The sequence below is a fragment of the Stigmatopora nigra genome, chromosome 13 (assembly GCF_051989575.1).
Source record: "Stigmatopora nigra isolate UIUO_SnigA chromosome 13, RoL_Snig_1.1, whole genome shotgun sequence".
Classification (NCBI taxonomy): domain Eukaryota; kingdom Metazoa; phylum Chordata; class Actinopteri; order Syngnathiformes; family Syngnathidae; genus Stigmatopora; species Stigmatopora nigra.
The window spans coordinates 10493753-10511885 of NC_135520.1; the positions used below are offsets into that span (position 1 = coordinate 10493753).

Sequence of the window (18133 nt, forward strand, 5' to 3'; positions counted from 1 at the left end):
TATTGATAAAAATATTAATGGTGTTTGAATTTTTAAAGAATTATATAAGCAATTCATTCATTTTCTCAACCTCTTTATCCTCATTGGGGTCGCGGGGGTGCTGGAGCCAATCCCAGCTGACTTCGGGCCACAGGGGTGGCGGATACTCGGAATTGGTTGCCAGCCAATCGCAGGGCACGAAAAGACGAACAACCATTCACGCCCACACCCATACTCAGGGGCGGTTTAGAATGTCTAATCAGCCTACCATGCATGTTTTTGGAATGTGGGAGGAAACCAGAGTACCCGGAGAAAACCCACAGAGGCCCGGAGACAACATGAAAACTCCACACAGGTGGACTGACATAGATTGGAACCCAGGACCCCAAAGCTGTGAAGCTGACGTGCTAACCACTCATCCCCTAAATAAAAATATTGGAGAAAAATAAATCAACATAGGATTGTATTTTTTTAATGAAAAAATATAAATAAGATGTGCAAGCTGGTTTTCAAAACATAATGGAATATTTAAAATGAGTAATAGAATGGAGTGGTCACCAACACGGATTTATTCTTACCGCACATTTTAACCACTTACCTTACTCATAAGGGTTGTGGGGGTGATGGAGCCTATCCCAGCCTACTTAGAGCAGTAGGTGGGGCACACGTTGCATTGATGGCCTGCCAATCACAGGGCACAAGGTGACAGACCGCTATTCACTTCACACTCGTACCTAGTGGCAGTTAGAGTCAACCAGCCTGCCATTGATTTTTTTGGGAGGAAACCAGAGTGCCCGGAGAAAACCCATGCGGCACAGGGAGAACATATAAACTCCAGAAAACTCGGAACCCACAGGCGATTGAACCGTCGATCTCAGAACTTTGAGACTGCCATGCTAAACACTCTTTCACCAGGGCACCAGATAAAAAATATATTAATTTGTTAATAGATAATACAATGTAGGAGGGGTTTTTCAAAACCTAAAGATGTTTTTTAATGAGTTAATAAAATTGACTAGGGATGAATTTGGAATAAAGAAATAAGCAAGGCGGACCAGTAGCTTGCGTGGGTTTTCTCCACGTACTCCAGTTTCCTTCCACCTCCCAAAAAACACAACACTGACAACCAATTCAGGCTCCAACCTATCTTTGTGAGAATAAGCGGTATGGAAAATGAATCAATCAATAGGCAAACAAATGAAAAATGTTGAAGGTGCTCTTTAAAAGGTAAAATAATTCTTTAAAAAATGAGTGAACAAAATAGAAAAAATAAAAAATAAAAACAAATTGACCACATTGACTTGTCTATTTGTCAAACAGGCAAGGGGGGTATTGTCATTTTTTTTTTAGATTGCCTTTATTATAGCCCCTGATCACAACAAATGTCTCAAATGCTTTCACAGGGCCACAGTTTACAGATAATTACAACATCCACAGAACTGAACCAACTAAAGAGCAAATGTTTGTTTACAAACAGCTATTAAATGGCTGAGGATTAATAGATCTGGTGCTAGAGTGCAGTGGACCCCTACTATAACCCTTTTTATTATGTTTTTTTTAGATACATTTTAAGTTTCAGGCTCCTTTTAATGGCAGTAAACGCCCAATCCTTATGGAATGGGAGGGTCTGGTAGCGAGCATTTGTTCAGTGGCACTGAAATGTGATCATTCACATCCAACCCTTTTTTAGCTTGTTGCTTGTGTGTCATCTTTTGGGACTGAGCTGTGTGTGTCAGCGCAAGTGTGTGTCAATTGCAGCTTTTGTTGTATTGGGATAACGTCACGGTGAGGTCATCATGTGTCATCTGCCAATCAGTGATATCATTTCCTTTTAAAATTGATCTAAAATCAACAACTAGACATTTTCTGTATCATTTTCACCATTTGTCTTTTGCTGACATCATCAGTACTGTAATGTTGTGCCCTTGTTGTCGTGCTGAATTCTATTGTGTGTTTGTGTTGTCTCCAGGCTCCGCCCCTGAACAACGTCCTCCACTGTCAATCTACTCTTCCTCGTCTTTGTCGCCATGAGTGTGGTGGCCTTGTCACCTTTGACCCCTGAGTCGCCGTTCCCCATGATCACCACGGCAACGCCTGCTGAGGATCAGGAAGGCGCGGCCCAACCTGAAAATGGGAATGTAGGGACTGACACCTGCCGCAGGTAAAATTAAGCAACAACGGTGCAAATTTAAATAATATACGTGCAGGGTTTTCCCCCAAAAATCGTGTTGCCATGTTCATTCATTCAAGCCGGGTGGTTTGAGTCGTTAGTACGCCGGCCTCGCAACTCTGGGGTCCTGGGTTCTATTCCAGGTTGGCCTACCTGTGTAGGGCGTCTGCATGTTCCCCCTAGGCCTGCCTGGGTTTCCTCCGGGTACTCCGGTTTCCTCCTACATTCCATAGACATGCATGGTTGGCTGATTGGACACTCTAAAATTGCCTCTAGGTATGGGTACATGGTTGTCCCTCTCCTTGTGCCCTGCTATTGGCTGGCCACAGATCTAGGGTGTCCCCTGTCCCACTGATTGCACCTGCTTAGGTTTGTTGTCGATTCATAATAATAATTAAAAACTGTATTTTAATTTCAATTTTTTTTACATTGACCATTCACGTTGACAAAAGTCGAGGGACTTGCAACGTCTTCTGGTCCGGGTAACTTAAAGATAAGCAATAGAACGACTTTAATATCTTAATTTTTCTATTTACCAATCCTAATAATAATTCAGGGCGGCCCGGCGGCTGAGTGGTTAGCGTGTCGGCCTTACAATGTGGGACCTTGGTTCAAATCCAGGTCACATCCACCTGTGTGGAGTTTGCATGTTCTCCCCGGGCCAATGTGGGTTTTCCCTGGGTACTCTGGATTCCTCCTACATTCCAAACACATGCATGGTAGGCTGATTGGACACTCTAAAATAGGATACATTTAATGATGTTGAAAAAAGTTAGTATTTTGATGAAGATGAGGACGAATGACAACGATGATAAAAGTGATGATGAGGACGACTTTCACAATGATAAATTCACATCATCGTCTTCTTCCGTGGCAGGTCTCGCGATGAGAAGCCTCCCCCTGTCCAGGCGGGAGCGGACTGGCAGGTCTTGCTTCACCTTCCCCAGATGGAGGCGTGGCTTCGGGCCAGCGCCGCCAGGGTGACGGAGCTGACACGCTCAGTGGCACAAGATGGCCGCAACAGACACGTCGATACGCACTTGCTGCAACTCAAGGTCAGCAATAACAATACCACCATCATTTGGATAGTGGATTGTGTTGTTCAGTCAATCAAAAAAGTCATCGGAGATGACTTATTCCTATTTGAACTCTTTTTTTCTGCCATAAATGGCAAGAAATGTCTCATGAAGGGCGGCGCGGGCTCGATTCCCGCTGGTGCCAGTATTATTGTGAGTGCAAATGGTCATTTGTCTGTCTGTGCCTTCAATTGCTGAGTGTCAACCATTCTAGGGTGTAGTCCGTCTTTTGCCTGAAGCCATCTGGGATAGGCTCAAGCAATTTCCATAACCATTACGAGGATGTGCAGTACAAAAGATGAATGAATGAATCTCTAAATTCAAATGAATTCTGATTATTTCCATTAATGGCAGTCACTGTGGTCCAAAGTAACTTCTTAACTTTACTTTACGACTTGATATTAGTAGTAACCTCAATAACAGGTTATATAAGATACCACAGTTACTTAGACAAATAATCACATTGTTTTTTTTTCTGTTTTTGTTTTTAAGTTTGGTTTCCTTTTTATTAGATTTAAGCTTAATATCTTTACTCGAATAGGCAGTCCGGCGGTTTGAGTGGTTAGCACGTCAGCCTCACAGCCCTGGGGTTCTGGGCTCAAATCCATTTCGGTCCACCTGTGTGGAGTTTGCATGTTCCGTGTGGGTTTCCTCTGGGTACTCCAAAGACATGCATGGTAGGCATCTGATTGGACACTCCAAATTGCCCCGTGGTATGAGTGCGAGTGAATTGTTGTCTGTCTCATCGTGCCCCGTGATTGGCTGGCGAGGCTATAGCACCCCTCGCGGATAAAGCAGTTCAGAAAATTAATGCAAAATGATTGAATATCTTTACTCTGGATTTATTTAAAAATGATTTTGATTACAAATTGTAATATTTGCAGCTAGCAGTGTTGCCAAACATACTAATCTGATCACTGAAATGTTCCTTGCAATCCAGCCTTGAGCTCAAAACTCATTCAAACTTAATATAGAAACTCATTAACTAGTCTATGAATGTGTGTGCATGATGAAAATATGTGTGTGCTGGTTTGCGTGACCCCAACCGAGGTAAGAAGGTAAGATGACATGCTTGGTTGGCTGTTATATGTTGATACCCATAATGCTTTTCACCTCACTTGTTATGCAACACTTTTATTTCATTAATTTAAGTCACATTTAATATTTAACCAATGTTTATATAATAAAAAGATGATGTTTTTATGCATAATACTCTCACTTTTATTTGAGTGTTAGCTTGAAATTTGGTCTATTTGAAAATAATGTAGTTGAAATTCAGTATGTAATAGTTCTAACTACTGAAGTTAATACGTAATATAAATAAAGGTGACTTCATTGGATCATAACCCTTGGAATGATGAAGCTAACTCGTTATCGCCATCTACTGGCAGATAGTAGAAGGACACAAAAATGTTGCAAACTTCATAATCATATCATATCATTTTTAGATAAAGCTATTCTTCAAAATCCCCAAATAATATTGTTATGTACACACTTATTAATCATAAAAAAACAAAAAATACAATAAAATGTTTGAATATGGCATCTAACTATTTGTTGCTATAGTGCCTTCTTGTGGCGATTTGACTAAAATACACGTTTCTCAGTGCGGTAGAAGTTCAAACCGTTTGGACTGGTAATAAATATCATATTACCAGTGGTGTGCTGTCAGAGCCTTCAAAGCCTTCTCTGTTGGCCTAAGAAATACCTGAATCAAAGACTGATATTAATTATATTTTGCCCATGAATACTTATTAAATAATTCCAAATTGTCTGTCAGCTTCCTCTCATTGCTTTCCCCCGGTTGCACTGCTTCCAAATGTGTGTTTTCATAATGAAGCATTTAGCCAATCACATTTCAGCCATTATTTGTTGCTCAGGTCAGAAATCTGCCCCAAGGCCTTCACAATCAGTTCTACGGGCTCTGCTTCATCAAACGAGTGTAGATAAGATTGTTGCTTTGACCAATCGGAATTAGATTTTTTTCCTAAATAATATTTCCATTTTTTAGGTTATTATTGATTATTTTTTATGTGTCACAGCTGTAGCTGCATTTAAGGTTTTATAGCCATACAACACTTATTGAGGGTTGGATTGATTCACACAGCACTACTGAAGGCCTATGTGTGAAATGCACAGCCCGTCACCGCATATAACTATGCCATTGACGGCAAAAAAAACGTCCAATTCATTTGGACTGTAAGTCAAAAGCCAACTTTCACAGTCCTATAGAATTGGACGTCTACAGCCATCAGAGAATTCAGAACATAGTATCATAATGTTATGCCGTGCATTTCAATCTAGGACTTCAGTAGTGCTCCGTCTGAAATTATCCGACCCTCAATAAGTATTTGCCACCTGCTTCTTGCCCTTGTTTTCCTTCGGGTGAGACTTGATTTCCTCTTTTCGTGTTTTCTGTTTCCTCATGTCGTCATCTTTGCGCCAGCTGGGACTTTTGTTACTTCACGACCGTCACAATGCCTCTCAAGGACGTTGTTGAATAACCAGTGTGTGTGTCTGCATGTGTGTTGGAATGCCATTCCAAATGCTAACAGCTGCATGAGGGAAGTCAATGTTGCTCTGATAGGGCGAGGCTACGCACAGACACAGCAGACAAAACCCTTCAAAATGCACCGAAGCTAAATATTTTTCTCATTTTCAACGACTTGGTGCAGGAGAAAAGTGTATTAGATGGGTTGATCAAATTACCAACTTAGAAAACTGTGGTTTCAGAAGAGTTCGATCAGTTTTCCTCATGGAACTTGATTGTTTACATGTAGAAGTTCAGCTATTTTGCTTGCTGACAGGTGCAATTTGGCAGTACAGCAATCCCTCAAATATCGCCGTTAATGTAGACCAGACATGGCCGCGATAAAGGAAAAAACACAAAGTAAGATCATCCCCATTATTGCTACCACAATACATGTTTTCGTGCCTATATAGAAATACAAGTACTCTGGTAGCTCGAGATACGAGCTTAATGCATTCCGGAACTGAGCTCAAACAACTAAAAAAAACTTTTTCCATAGAAATGAACTAAAAACAAAATAAGTAGTTTCAACCTTCTGAAAAAACACCCAAAACAGAGTATTGGATTGAAAAAACATTTGTATTTGTTCCAATTTCCAATCTATTCACAAAGTAACAAATCACTAGTGGTTTAATAGTACTAAAATGTGTTTAATAGTTCTAAAATTAGATGTATTTCACGGAAGGGAGAGAGAGTGACAGGGAGAGGGGGACTTTTTGCACGGCAACGTGCTCATAACATAAAAGTAGAGTGTAGAGTTTGCATGTTATCCTAGGCCTACGTGGGTTTCCTCCGGGTACTACGGTTTCCTCCCACGTTACAAAAACATGCATGGTAGGCTGATTGGACACTCTAAAATTGCCTCTAGATTCAGGGTGTCCCCCGCCTCTTGCCTGGAGACAGCTGGGATTAGCCCCAGCATCCCACCCGACTCTAATGAGGATAAAGCGGTTCAATTTGAAATGTCAGTTGTTTCCAATATCATTCAGGCCTACTGCGTGGGTTTTCTCTTGGTACTCCAGTTTCCTCACGCAATCCAAAAGCATGCATGGTAGGCTTGTGGAACACTCCAAATTCTCCATACGTATTAGTATGTGCGTAAATGTTTTTTTAGCCATATATTCCCCATGCAACCACTTCATAGTGTTCCCCGCTTCCTGCCCGTTGTTGGGTGGGCTTTAGGACCCATGTGGCCTACATGGGGATACAAGCAGGTCAGAAGATGAATTACAATGGTTGATATGCATTATTTTGGGCGTGAGAAATGTAAGTTATGCCGTACACGGCATAAGAATCGTCTGATATTTCTGTAAAACACACTTATTGGGAGCTGAGAAAACTGATGTGTGTGCATGTCTGTGTTTTAGTGTGGGTATATCACAGATTGGGGGTGTATGTACTGTATATGTGTGCCTGTGGGTGAGTTTGTAAATATGTTTGGGTGCATATGCCTGTGTTTCTTTTTTTCTCTTCCTGTTACTGCTATGTGTTAACCCTGACCATTGGGTGTGAGGTGTCTTAGTGAGATGCCACCAAAAATAACTTGCAACTGTTGCCCTCCCCTGCCCCACCAACCCAGTATCCAATGAAGAAGCAGGTCAACGTGCATACTGTAACTGTAACACAGTTAGATATACACATATACAGTCAGACTGAGTGTGTGTCATCCTCATGGAAGTTTGCAGCGTCTACTTCCACATGTCAACTTCTCATTTTTGACAGCAGGAATTAAAACACAAGATTAGGTAAGGGATACGAAATGTATGTCTCTGTGTTTATTGCAAAATGTGTGAGAAAAAAATGTTGTTTGTTATGCACGTCCAAGACAGGAAGTTGGGTGGATCATGTGATGACCACGCCTTGTTACTCTGAGTGTTGTTGCTATAGTTACTAATTGTGTCGTTACATACTTCTGGGGTAAACGTTTTATTGTTGTGTCAGTGTGGTTTGTGTTTGATTGGTCCATTTTGATTTTGGTGTTGTTGCTTTTAGTGTCACTGACGGACAGATATTCCATTACATTTTGAGTGGGGGGTCAAAAGAGGACAGCTAATTAAAATGGATTAGATGTCAATGACAGCTAATGAGTGAAGGGTGTTACCATGAAAATCACCTAATGTTAATCACAAAGATTTTGGGTTGCGCTTTGATTCCGACATGAAAATTCATGCGAACAACCTTCTGACAGTTTTTACTAATGTATCGCTTTACAAAATTCAACCTTGGACCCACCACCTTTGAAGCGTACCCCTCATACACACACGCGTGTTCGCATTTGACATGTGGGAGGAGTTTGAAGGTTATTGGCTGAAATGGCCATCTTTTGATGTCTTTTGGTGTCTTTGATGTTGACGTAGAGGACGACGATACGACCTGAAGTTAGGCAAAGAAACGTCACCACGGCAATGCGGCTTGATTGACACGTGTGTGTTTTGTGTGTCTGTAAGTCTGCATGTATGTGCATATGTGTATGAGTATGTGATTAGCTCCCAACAGATGTAAGATCTTACAAATGAGTTCAGATAGAGAAAAACAGACTTGTGCTTAATTTAAACAGATGTGGGTGTGTGTCTATTTGCATATGAAAGCAGCTTGTGTGTGTTGAGAACAAGTATTAAAAAGACACAACAAGGCTCCCATCAGTGTTTAACAGCAACTTGACCACACTTTCATGAGAAACTTTGAATGTGAATGTGTGTGTTAATGTAATGTAATTCATAAAACCCCCTCAGGCGCTTCTCCATCTCCCAGTGGGTCGTTTTTTGACGCACAGGCGTTTGTACTCTGGTGTGTCGAGATGAAAGCGTGGGTGCGCCCGTTCGATTCCCTGGTGGCGTAAGACACGCAGTACTTTGATGTGACAGGTTGCAAGTCAGTAAGTGCTTCCATTTGATGCTGATAGAACTTTGGTCATCAGTTTCCAGAATGGCTTAATTCGAAGGTGGTTTTGTCCAGGAAGAATAATATGAGCTGGTATTTCAGGAATTGCTGTAGTGATTTATTAAAGGATTATAGAGAGGAGAATAATGAAGTTGGCATGTTTAGGAAAAATATTGAGGTTTTGAAAAATGGAGGGGCTATGCTTTTGAAAATGAAGCTCATTGGTTTATTGAAAAAATGGATGTGTTCTGTTTGTGAAGATGGAGATGTTAGGGTAATTAAGGTGCATTTTGTAGAAATTCATTTCCTGAACCGCTTATCCTTCCTTACAAGGGTCGTTCGCAGGGGTGCTTTATTGAAAATTAGAAATGTTCAATTTTTCAAGAATGAAAAGTTTAGGAACAATGTAGGTCTTATTTTTAGAAAAATATGCTAGGATTGGTAGAGGGCGAAGGGTTCAATCCCAGGCTACGACCTTCCTGTGTGGAGATTGCATTTTCTCCCCGTACCCGCATAGGATTTGTCTGGTGCTCAAGTTTCCTCCAACATCCTCAAAACATGATGATTGAACACTCCAAATTGTCCGTTAGGTATTAGTGTGTACATGAATGTTTTTTTTGTTTTGTTTCATTGCGACTTCGATTGGCTGACAATCAATTTAGGTTGTTCTCTGTCCTTACTATCTTTAGCTAGATATGAAAGGGTCTGGCAGCCCCTCGTGAGGAAAATTGGCATTGATGATGACATTTTTTGTATAAGAAACAACAATGGTGTTAGCATTAGGAAACAAAATGGCTTTGGTTGGGATCTGATTGGGACTTTTTTGTAAACTGACCTGAGTTCATGGCTTGTCTTTGGACTGACATCAACCGGTCATTAACTCTGCCCTCACTGGCCTATCTGGCAATGTGTGTAACCCATATTCTCTCCTGGCCAATGTCCGCCCACTGTGGAGCTGAGCCACCGTTGATTGGCTAAAGATCTACTGTGAGCTCAGAACCAAGTAGGCAATCTGATCTATGTGCACATTCATGTTTATTTTTAGTCACAAGACTTATGAGTTGACCCACTGGGCATGATTTCAACACACGATGAATACAAGGACCAGAACCTTTTGGACAAATTTCACAATCAACATGGAAAGTAATTGTGTTGTGTGTTACTGTGACAGCAGGAATTGAGTACACGGCACAATAAAGAAAGTTCAAATGTGGAAGCATGATCACATGTCTGAAATACATGCGCAATGTGATCAGATTGTTGATTGCTGGGTTGTTCAGGACATCTGTGAGGACATATCTGACCATGTGGAACAGATCCACGCTCTCCTGGAGACTGAGTTTTCCCTCAAGCTTCTCTCCTACTCTGTCAACATCATTGTAGACATCAGGTGACCAACACAATCTTTAATCTACAAACATCCCAAAACAATGTGCATTACTAATGTATTTGTGTACAAATCAGGACGGTGCAGCTTCTGTGGCACCAGCTGAGGGTTTCGGTTCTAGTCCTGAAGGAGCGCCTTCTTCAGGGTCTGCAGGACCCCAACGGAAACTTCACTCGGCAGACCGACATTCTGCAGGCATTTGGCCAAGACTCTGAACAGGGGGAACAACACCAGGTGTGTTCTCTCCAACCTACGCTCATGACTTGATTGATAGCCCCCTTTTTTATCTGGCTTTCTCCCTCCCTTCCTCCCAACCCATCAACTTCTTCTTGTCTTTTAGACTCGTCGGCTTGACGCCCTGACGGAAGTAGATGATTGTGGTCAGCTGACCATCCGCTGTAGCCAGGACTATTTCTCACTGGACTGTGGCATTACTGCCTACGAACTCAGTGACTACAGTCCTGGTGATGGGCCAGAGAGCAGTGAAAACCAGGGCCAGGGTGAGGACGCCACCCAGGAGATAGAAGAGATTCAGAGAGTAGCCTCGGAAAAGGGAGAGAAATCTGAATTACCAGTGTCGTCTAGTGATTCATTACGACACACGCATCTTAGTCCAGGAGACATAAATCAGAGTGAGGCTTCAAAGCATTCTGTGCCAGGTGACAACCAGAACACCGGGTCGTTTTCCCCAAAGAGAGTTCCTCTGACCTCAAACGAGGTGGAGGACACCAAAGAAGCATCTCAGATACAAGTCCAGAACAAAGTCAAGCACAACACCCCCACAGTTCTCATGGACCCTGTCATGGATCCTTTCATGGATCCCCTGGACCGTTCCAGGTTTTGGTTGGAATTGGACTGTGTTTCACAAGATGTCCACTACCTAAAGGTTTGTGTCACATGTATGTTAAAGCTTTTGGGTTTTGTGATTTGTAACCCAGCATCAAGTTTTTTTTTTCTCATTTATGGTTTCAACCTCTAGAAAGGTCAGGTGACAACAGATGAAGAATCTTCTGGAGCCCCCTCAAATACACAGGAAAGGGCATTCAAAAGAAATCGAGTACATCCCTGCACTCACGGCGATGGTGATTCAGATTCCTCGGTGCCATCACCCACTGGGGAACATGCCATGTCCTCGGACTTAGAGGCCAGTGGAGAGGAGTCAGACCCCAGACCACCATCTGGAAAGATGCCGTCCTGGTTAGGGAAGCGAAGAGGATACAATGTAAGCAGTCCTTTCTTTCAAGTCCACTTTCTTACCTTGCTTGGATTAATCACACCTTCTGTCCACAGCAGGCGTGTCGGGGTTCTTCAGCGACCAGTCTTGACCGGGAGCATTGGTTTGGCTCCGATGAGTTCCTGGCACTCCCTGCTCAGATCCACAAGAATGAGATTCTGGCCTTCGACCTAGAGAGTCTGGCTCGAGCGCTGGTACGAAATTTCTATTTGTCTTTCAGCACTTCTACACAGTCTTTTTAACTGAATTTCTTTTGTCACAGAGACCTAGTCATGAAGATATGACGCATGACGATTTGCAAGATGTGGATGACTGGGATTTGAATGATCTCCAGCAAGACAACTGGGATTCTTCTGAAAGTGGGGACAACATTCTCTCTCCACCACTGGTGAGTGCTTTGCTTTGCGATGCTACACTTTACTCCTCAATACAGTGGTACCTCAACATAAGAGCTTAATTCTGGACTGAGCTCCTATATCGATTTACACGTAACTCAAATAAACATTTCCCATAGAAATGAACTAAAAACTAATTAATTTGTTCCAACCCCCTCTGAAAAAACACCCGAAACAGCATATTGTATTGGAAAAACATTTTTATTTGTTCTAGTAACAAATATCTAGTGGTTTAATTCTTCTAAAATTTGTTTAATAGTACTAAAATTAGACAGAGGGGAGAGAGAGAGCTAGATTGACAGGGGGGGGGGTGTCTTTTTCTGCATGGCAACGTGCTTGTAACATAACATAAACACATTTAAATGAACTTTGATTACATTTCACACACACTCAAAAATAAATTTAATCTTACCTAACACTAAACTTGAGTTTTAAATTTTTATACATTTCCTCTCCCGGCCAGGTTGGCTCTATTTGTTCCTCCCCCACCATCACTTTCTGATGCAACCTATCGAGGGTTATTTGCTTTTGTCTTCCCTTCAAAATATTCCCAAAATGTGTTACTGTCCTCTCCTGCCGTGCTGGCTGCGAAGCGCAAGTCTGAGTCTTAACCTGGTAGAAGCGGGTGCATTGCGTTGAACGTATGCAGCGGACCGATTACATATGCATGTGATTGTAACCAGTTTGAAGATGTGAGGTTTTAAAAAGCTAGAGTATTAGATAAGGCAAAAACTAACCATTATGGTAATAAGCAGTTTCTTGGTTCCATACTTTGCAACTTGTAATATGATTGGCCATTTGCAAAACGACATTAACAAGCGGTTTGCTGGTGCCTTTAAAGTAAATGCACAAAGCTGCAAATGACTTTGTTTAAAACTAAATTTCACAATAGCAATGAAGTTTTTTTTGAACATCAATTTTCAAAGCTATACATTTTTAGAGCTTTAGATATGATACTGCAATATTTTTGCTTGAGGTTATCATACCCTGAAAAACTGATATCGGCCCATGCCTTCTTCTGATTCACCCTTACCCTCACCCTCAAAGTGTCCAATTAGGACAAACCCCCTCAACCGCAGTAGCCCCACCTCCTCCAGTGACATTGGTGCCTCATTGGATGAAAGTATTGAGTCGGGGCGGCTAAGTGAACTGCTGTCAGAAGACGAGGAAGGCCGTGCACTTGGGCCTGTGGTGCCCCTGGAGGATGAACGTGGAAGTGCAACTCTAGTGCGACAACTTTTGGACGAAATCGGCCAGGACAAAGACTCGGCTATGTGGAACAAAATGGAGGTGAGTGCTAAATTAGAATTGGGTAAATTTAATACGACCATGTATGTTTTTGGAATGTGGGAAGAAACCGGAGTACCCGGAAGAAACCCATGCGGGGAGAACCTGCAAACTCCACACACATGTCAACCTGGATTTGAACCCAGGACCCCAAAGCCGTGAGGCCGACATGCTAACCACTCAGCCGATTTGGCTGGATTTTGATTTTAACCCATTAGAAATATTTTAAACCAGAGTAGGTGAACATTTTTGGCGATTTTTACTGTGGCTCATCTGATCATATAGAAGGCTTTCTTTCTCCTACATTTTAACATGTAATATTTTTCCTAATTCATATAGTTATTGTTTAAGAGCCAGTAAGGGTGAAAAGAACGTTTTTAAAAAATGTATGCAGCAGAGACAATTTACTATTTTTTTTTTGTAACCCCTTAACGGCAAGTTGAACAAAATAGCCGCCAAACGTTGGTCACTGACTCAAAACGCTCGCTCTTATTTTGAAAACATGTTAAAAAGTTTCAAAGAACCGACCGGTTGTGATGGATCGGAGCGCTGCTATCGGCCTGTACGCGTTTTTAGATAATCCATCATCTCATCAACTCACCTGCAAAGGTCGCATTTGATTGGCAGCCAGATTATTGACGAGGCTGTGTACTAATCAGTCATATCTGTCTTATTGAATATGGCCAAATGTCAATACGCTGAGGATTTACCGCATTTTTAATGAGACTGCATTGGGAGTCCTCGTTCTTTTTTAGTTTTCTTTCCGACCGCTTACTTTTAATCGTTGTATATTACGTTCACAGCCTCTTTTTTTTAAATCTTCATCTATTCAATCCATAACAACATCAATGCTAACAAATTATGAAAGTGGAAATAAATGTGCAAGTTTTAATTTTTAATTTTATATATATATATATATATATATATATATATATATATATATATATATATATATATATATATATATATATATATATATATATATATATATATATATATATATATATATATATATATATATATATATATATATATATATATATATATATATATATATATATATATATATATATATATATATATATATATATATATATATATATATATATATATATATATATATATATATATATATATATATATATATATATATATATATATATATATATATATATATATATATATATATATATATATATATTTATATAACTGGCCCGGTGGCCAAGTGCCCATAGTCGGCTGGGATAGGCTCCAGCACCCCCGTGACCTTTAAAAAAAATGATATAATAATTCTTTAAATACGTTTTTTTAAATATTCAAAATAAATGTTACTGTTTAATCAGGTATTTGTTTTAAACATGCACTTTTTCATATTTATTGCAATAAACAAATGTTTAGTCAATTGATTTTATCTGACAATAAAATAGAGTAATATATTTTTAAAATTCATTCATTAACCGACCCAATTATCCTCACAATTGGACAGAATGCAATAAAATTCATGCCCACACTCATACCAAGAGTGTTCAACCAGCCTACCAAGCATACTTATGTGATTTGGGAAGAAATATGAGTACCCAGAGAAAACCCATACAAGCCCAGGGAGAACATGCAAACTCCACATAGGGAGGACTCACTTGGGATTGAACCCTTGATCTGAACTGACACGCTAACCACTCCAGTAGCAAGATTAAATAGATTTTTTAAAATTATTCCAACAATGAAGTAACCTGTTGTGCATCATTGTTTGAATGTTATTATTTAGATTGAATTTATTGTAACATTTTTCATAACATATTGTGGACTAGTCAAATAAATAATACAAATATAGAAAATAGCCCCTAAGTATCTATATACATCAGGTCTCTGGATAATTTAAAAGCTTTCTGTGCAGCAATAAAGAATGAAGCCAACTTCATTAAGAGACACTGTTTGGATTTATTAGCTTTTGCAGACCAAAGCAATCGAGTTACACGCGCACACAGACACGCACTAACTTGCAAACTGGCACTCACGCTGGTCGTTCCTCTGTGCTCCCGGCTAATTAGCTGATTAGCCGCTTAATTAGCAGCATGTAATCATGGCGATGGATGAGCAGCCTAATTGAGGAAGTGAAGAAGACCAAGAACAACAGCTTCTCTTTCTCTTCTTCTGCTGCAGTCTGACTCCACCCAAAGCAACACAATTAAACACACAAAACAGCAAAAATAAGAAGTTATATTTGTGTTAGATGATGGCTTCTCGTCTCTCATCTCATTTTCTGAACCACTTTATCCTCTCTAGGGTCACGGGGGGTGCTGGAGTCAATTCCAGCTGACTTTGGGCCAGAGGCGGGGGAAACCCAGAATTGGTGGCCAGCCAATCGTAGGGCATAAAGAGACAAACAACTATTCACGCTCACACTCATACCGAGGGGCTACTTAGAGTGTCCAATCAGCCTACCACCCATGTCTTTGGAACATGGGAGGAAACTGGAGTACCCAAAGAAAACCCACACAGACTGGGAAAACATGCAAACTCCACACAGGTGGAGCGATCTGGATTTGAACCCACATCCCCAAATGTGAAGCCAATGCGTTAACCACTCACCCGCCAGGCCAACCCTTTATTTTTGTCTTTTTAAAAAATAAAAAATAAATTGTTCACAATACTTCAATCTTTGCAACATCATCTTCATCTGCTCATCTTCCTCTGTGTCTTATCAATATTTTTCATTTACATTTTTATGCAACATTATTGATCTTTTGGATCTTTTTTTTACCCTTCAGGGGTCAAACTTTTAATTAACATACCGATATAAATCCTCACACATATCAGAGTGCAATGAAGTTCACAAGTGAGTGAGTTTGGTCTTTTTATATCTGCCAAAAGATGTACTATCTACTCTTTATTTTCTAATCAAAGAGAAAAAAAACGTTAATTTCACCTTCATTGTGAAGTCGAAGATTTAAACCAGTAACCCTACCTTTATGTATTTATTCATTTACTTTCTTTTAACAAAAGTAACTTACTTAGTTTACAAGTGTTTTTGCTGTGCTGCATTCTTCTCCCGCACGCCATTATAATATCAACCAGCAGGTGGCAGTAAGTCTCCATTCACTTAATAATTCTCGACTTGTTTTCCTTGTCATTTATTGTGAATATTTTCACTTTTTATGTCTTTTGTGCGGTTTCTGCGGTGGCTTATTGAAAATGTCTATCAAAATGTGAAAAAAAATCCCATGTTACACCCATATTAAAGCATAAAAATATTAAAACATTATTCAACAATTGAGGGTAAAAACAATTTGAAAAATATTTTTGTACTATATTAAATGTTAAAGCATTTTAGAAAATCAAAATCATAATAAAGTAACCTGTGTCAATTAAAAACATTCATAATGCATTATTAATTCTAAATAAATGGAACCAATTATAAAAAATTATAGTACTATAAATCAATTTGACATTAACATTGAAAGACATCCAATATATTTGGAATTCCCATTCCAAAAAGACTGGCATTATTTGTTCATTTAAATAATATAATCCAATCAATTAACTGTTCACAATACTAAAAACTAATTCTACCCTCTTCTGTTGTACTACGAAAAGCTAGTTTTTTTTGCAGTTGCAGCTCTGTTTAGTCAACAAATGCTTTTGGGTTCTAGGAGTTTGTCCAGCAGTTGGATGGATTCATCAACTGGATGACGGAGGCCTTAGCAAGCACGCGTGATTGGACACCGCCTGCGGTTCGCTTGGATGCGCTCAAACGCTACCTGGACACGCATCTGGTGAGAGTTTCATGTTTCTCCTTTTTAACAATTTATCTCATCTTTTTGCTTTGATATTCTCATCGTTTATCCTACTTTATTCTGCCTTTTATTGTTTTCTTTGACCGGATATTTAATGCTCCTTTTTTAAAATGGAAATACAGCATCTTGTTTAAAAAAAGCTTTATGTAAAAGGTATTTAATGATGCAAACGTCAAATTCATTCTACTACAGAAAACACAAAAGACTCATCCAACTACAAGTGCTGCCATTTTGTGCCACATTGATAGACCTGATCCAATTGCATGTGATTATGGATATAATTCATATTAGTAGGAAGAGTGGGCTATCTGGGATAAAGTCAAATCTCATTACTATGCCACCCGTTGGGACCGAGCAAAAGTGGCGTAGTAGCGAGAGTGGCATAAAAACCAGGGTTTTTAAAAACAGTTTTAGCATTGTAAAAAAAAAGGCTTTATTTTCTCATGTTATCCATCAGCTCAGTCCAACCCTCTCAAAAATTGTCACTGGCGCTTCTTTCGGCGGATCTTGAGCATCTCATTGTCTAACTCAGGTGTCAAAGTGGCGGGCCAGGGGGCTAAATCTGGCCCGCCGCATCATTTTATGAGGCCCGGGAAAGTAAATCATGAGTTCCAACTTTCAGTTTTAGGATCAAATTCAAAAAAAGAGGATTATAGATGTATATTTCCTGATTTTCCCCTTTTTAAATCAATAATTGCAATTTTTATCCATTTTTTCTTTTGGTGTCTTTAGGTCAAAAAGCATTTTGTAAAATCTTAAAATAAATACATAAAAATATATTTGGTTTTCCACTTTAATATTGAATATAATAAAAAAATCAATTTGAAATGAAAAACAAGTGATTATTAGATTACTCAGAAAAAAAAGTAAGAAAAATATTTAGGGCTTTTTTATCCAGTTCTTATAATCCAATTAAAACAAAAATATATAAATATTATATCTAAAATGGTCCGGCCCACATATAATCGAGTTGATATTATTGCGGCCCGCGAACAAACCCGAGTTTGACACCCTTGGTCTAACTGAAGTCCGGGGATGTCTATCAGCTTGGCCAGTTTCCTTGCCTTCACCTTGATGAGATCACCACTGACAGGCAGACTCTGTTTTTTTGCTTACTTTGAGCACCCCCTCATCGAGCTTTGGGTCTTGGAGCCTGCATCAGCTTCATGAGCTTTGATAGAACTCCAGCTTTGATTGATTTGATTGGTTCTCCTAAATTCCACGCCCCATTTCTTGCTTATCTCCCTGGCTAGCTCGGACTAATTCGACTCCTTCTTTGAAGCATCGGTGGTCTCCTTCTTGTCCTGCAGTGTAAAGCCGTTTCTCTTGCGTTTTTGAGCTAACATTGTGGGTTAAATATATATGGTAGAATAAATAAATTTGAAAGTACAACACACACAA

The 18133-nt window shown here is 39.8% G+C and overlaps 1 protein-coding gene across 2 annotated transcripts in view; it reads left to right on the forward strand.

The window, feature by feature from the left end:
* The window catches only part of akap6 (A kinase (PRKA) anchor protein 6), a 91076-nt gene that overhangs the window by 773 nt on the left and 72170 nt on the right, over window positions 1–18133 (forward strand). The window contains exons 2-11 of one of the 2 annotated variants that reach the window (XM_077730935.1): window positions 1949–2140; window positions 3027–3204; window positions 9916–10025; window positions 10100–10256; window positions 10363–10908; window positions 11002–11244; window positions 11313–11450; window positions 11519–11644; window positions 12699–12941; window positions 16589–16711. In XM_077730935.1, coding sequence (XP_077587061.1) covers window positions 2007–2140; window positions 3027–3204; window positions 9916–10025; window positions 10100–10256; window positions 10363–10908; window positions 11002–11244; window positions 11313–11450; window positions 11519–11644; window positions 12699–12941; window positions 16589–16711 — 1998 coding nt within the window. In that variant the 5' untranslated portion in view covers window positions 1949–2006. The remainder of the gene's footprint in view (window positions 1–1948; window positions 2141–3026; window positions 3205–9915; window positions 10026–10099; window positions 10257–10362; window positions 10909–11001; window positions 11245–11312; window positions 11451–11518; window positions 11645–12698; window positions 12942–16588; window positions 16712–18133) is intronic. The other variant, XM_077730936.1, reaches the window with a different exon arrangement.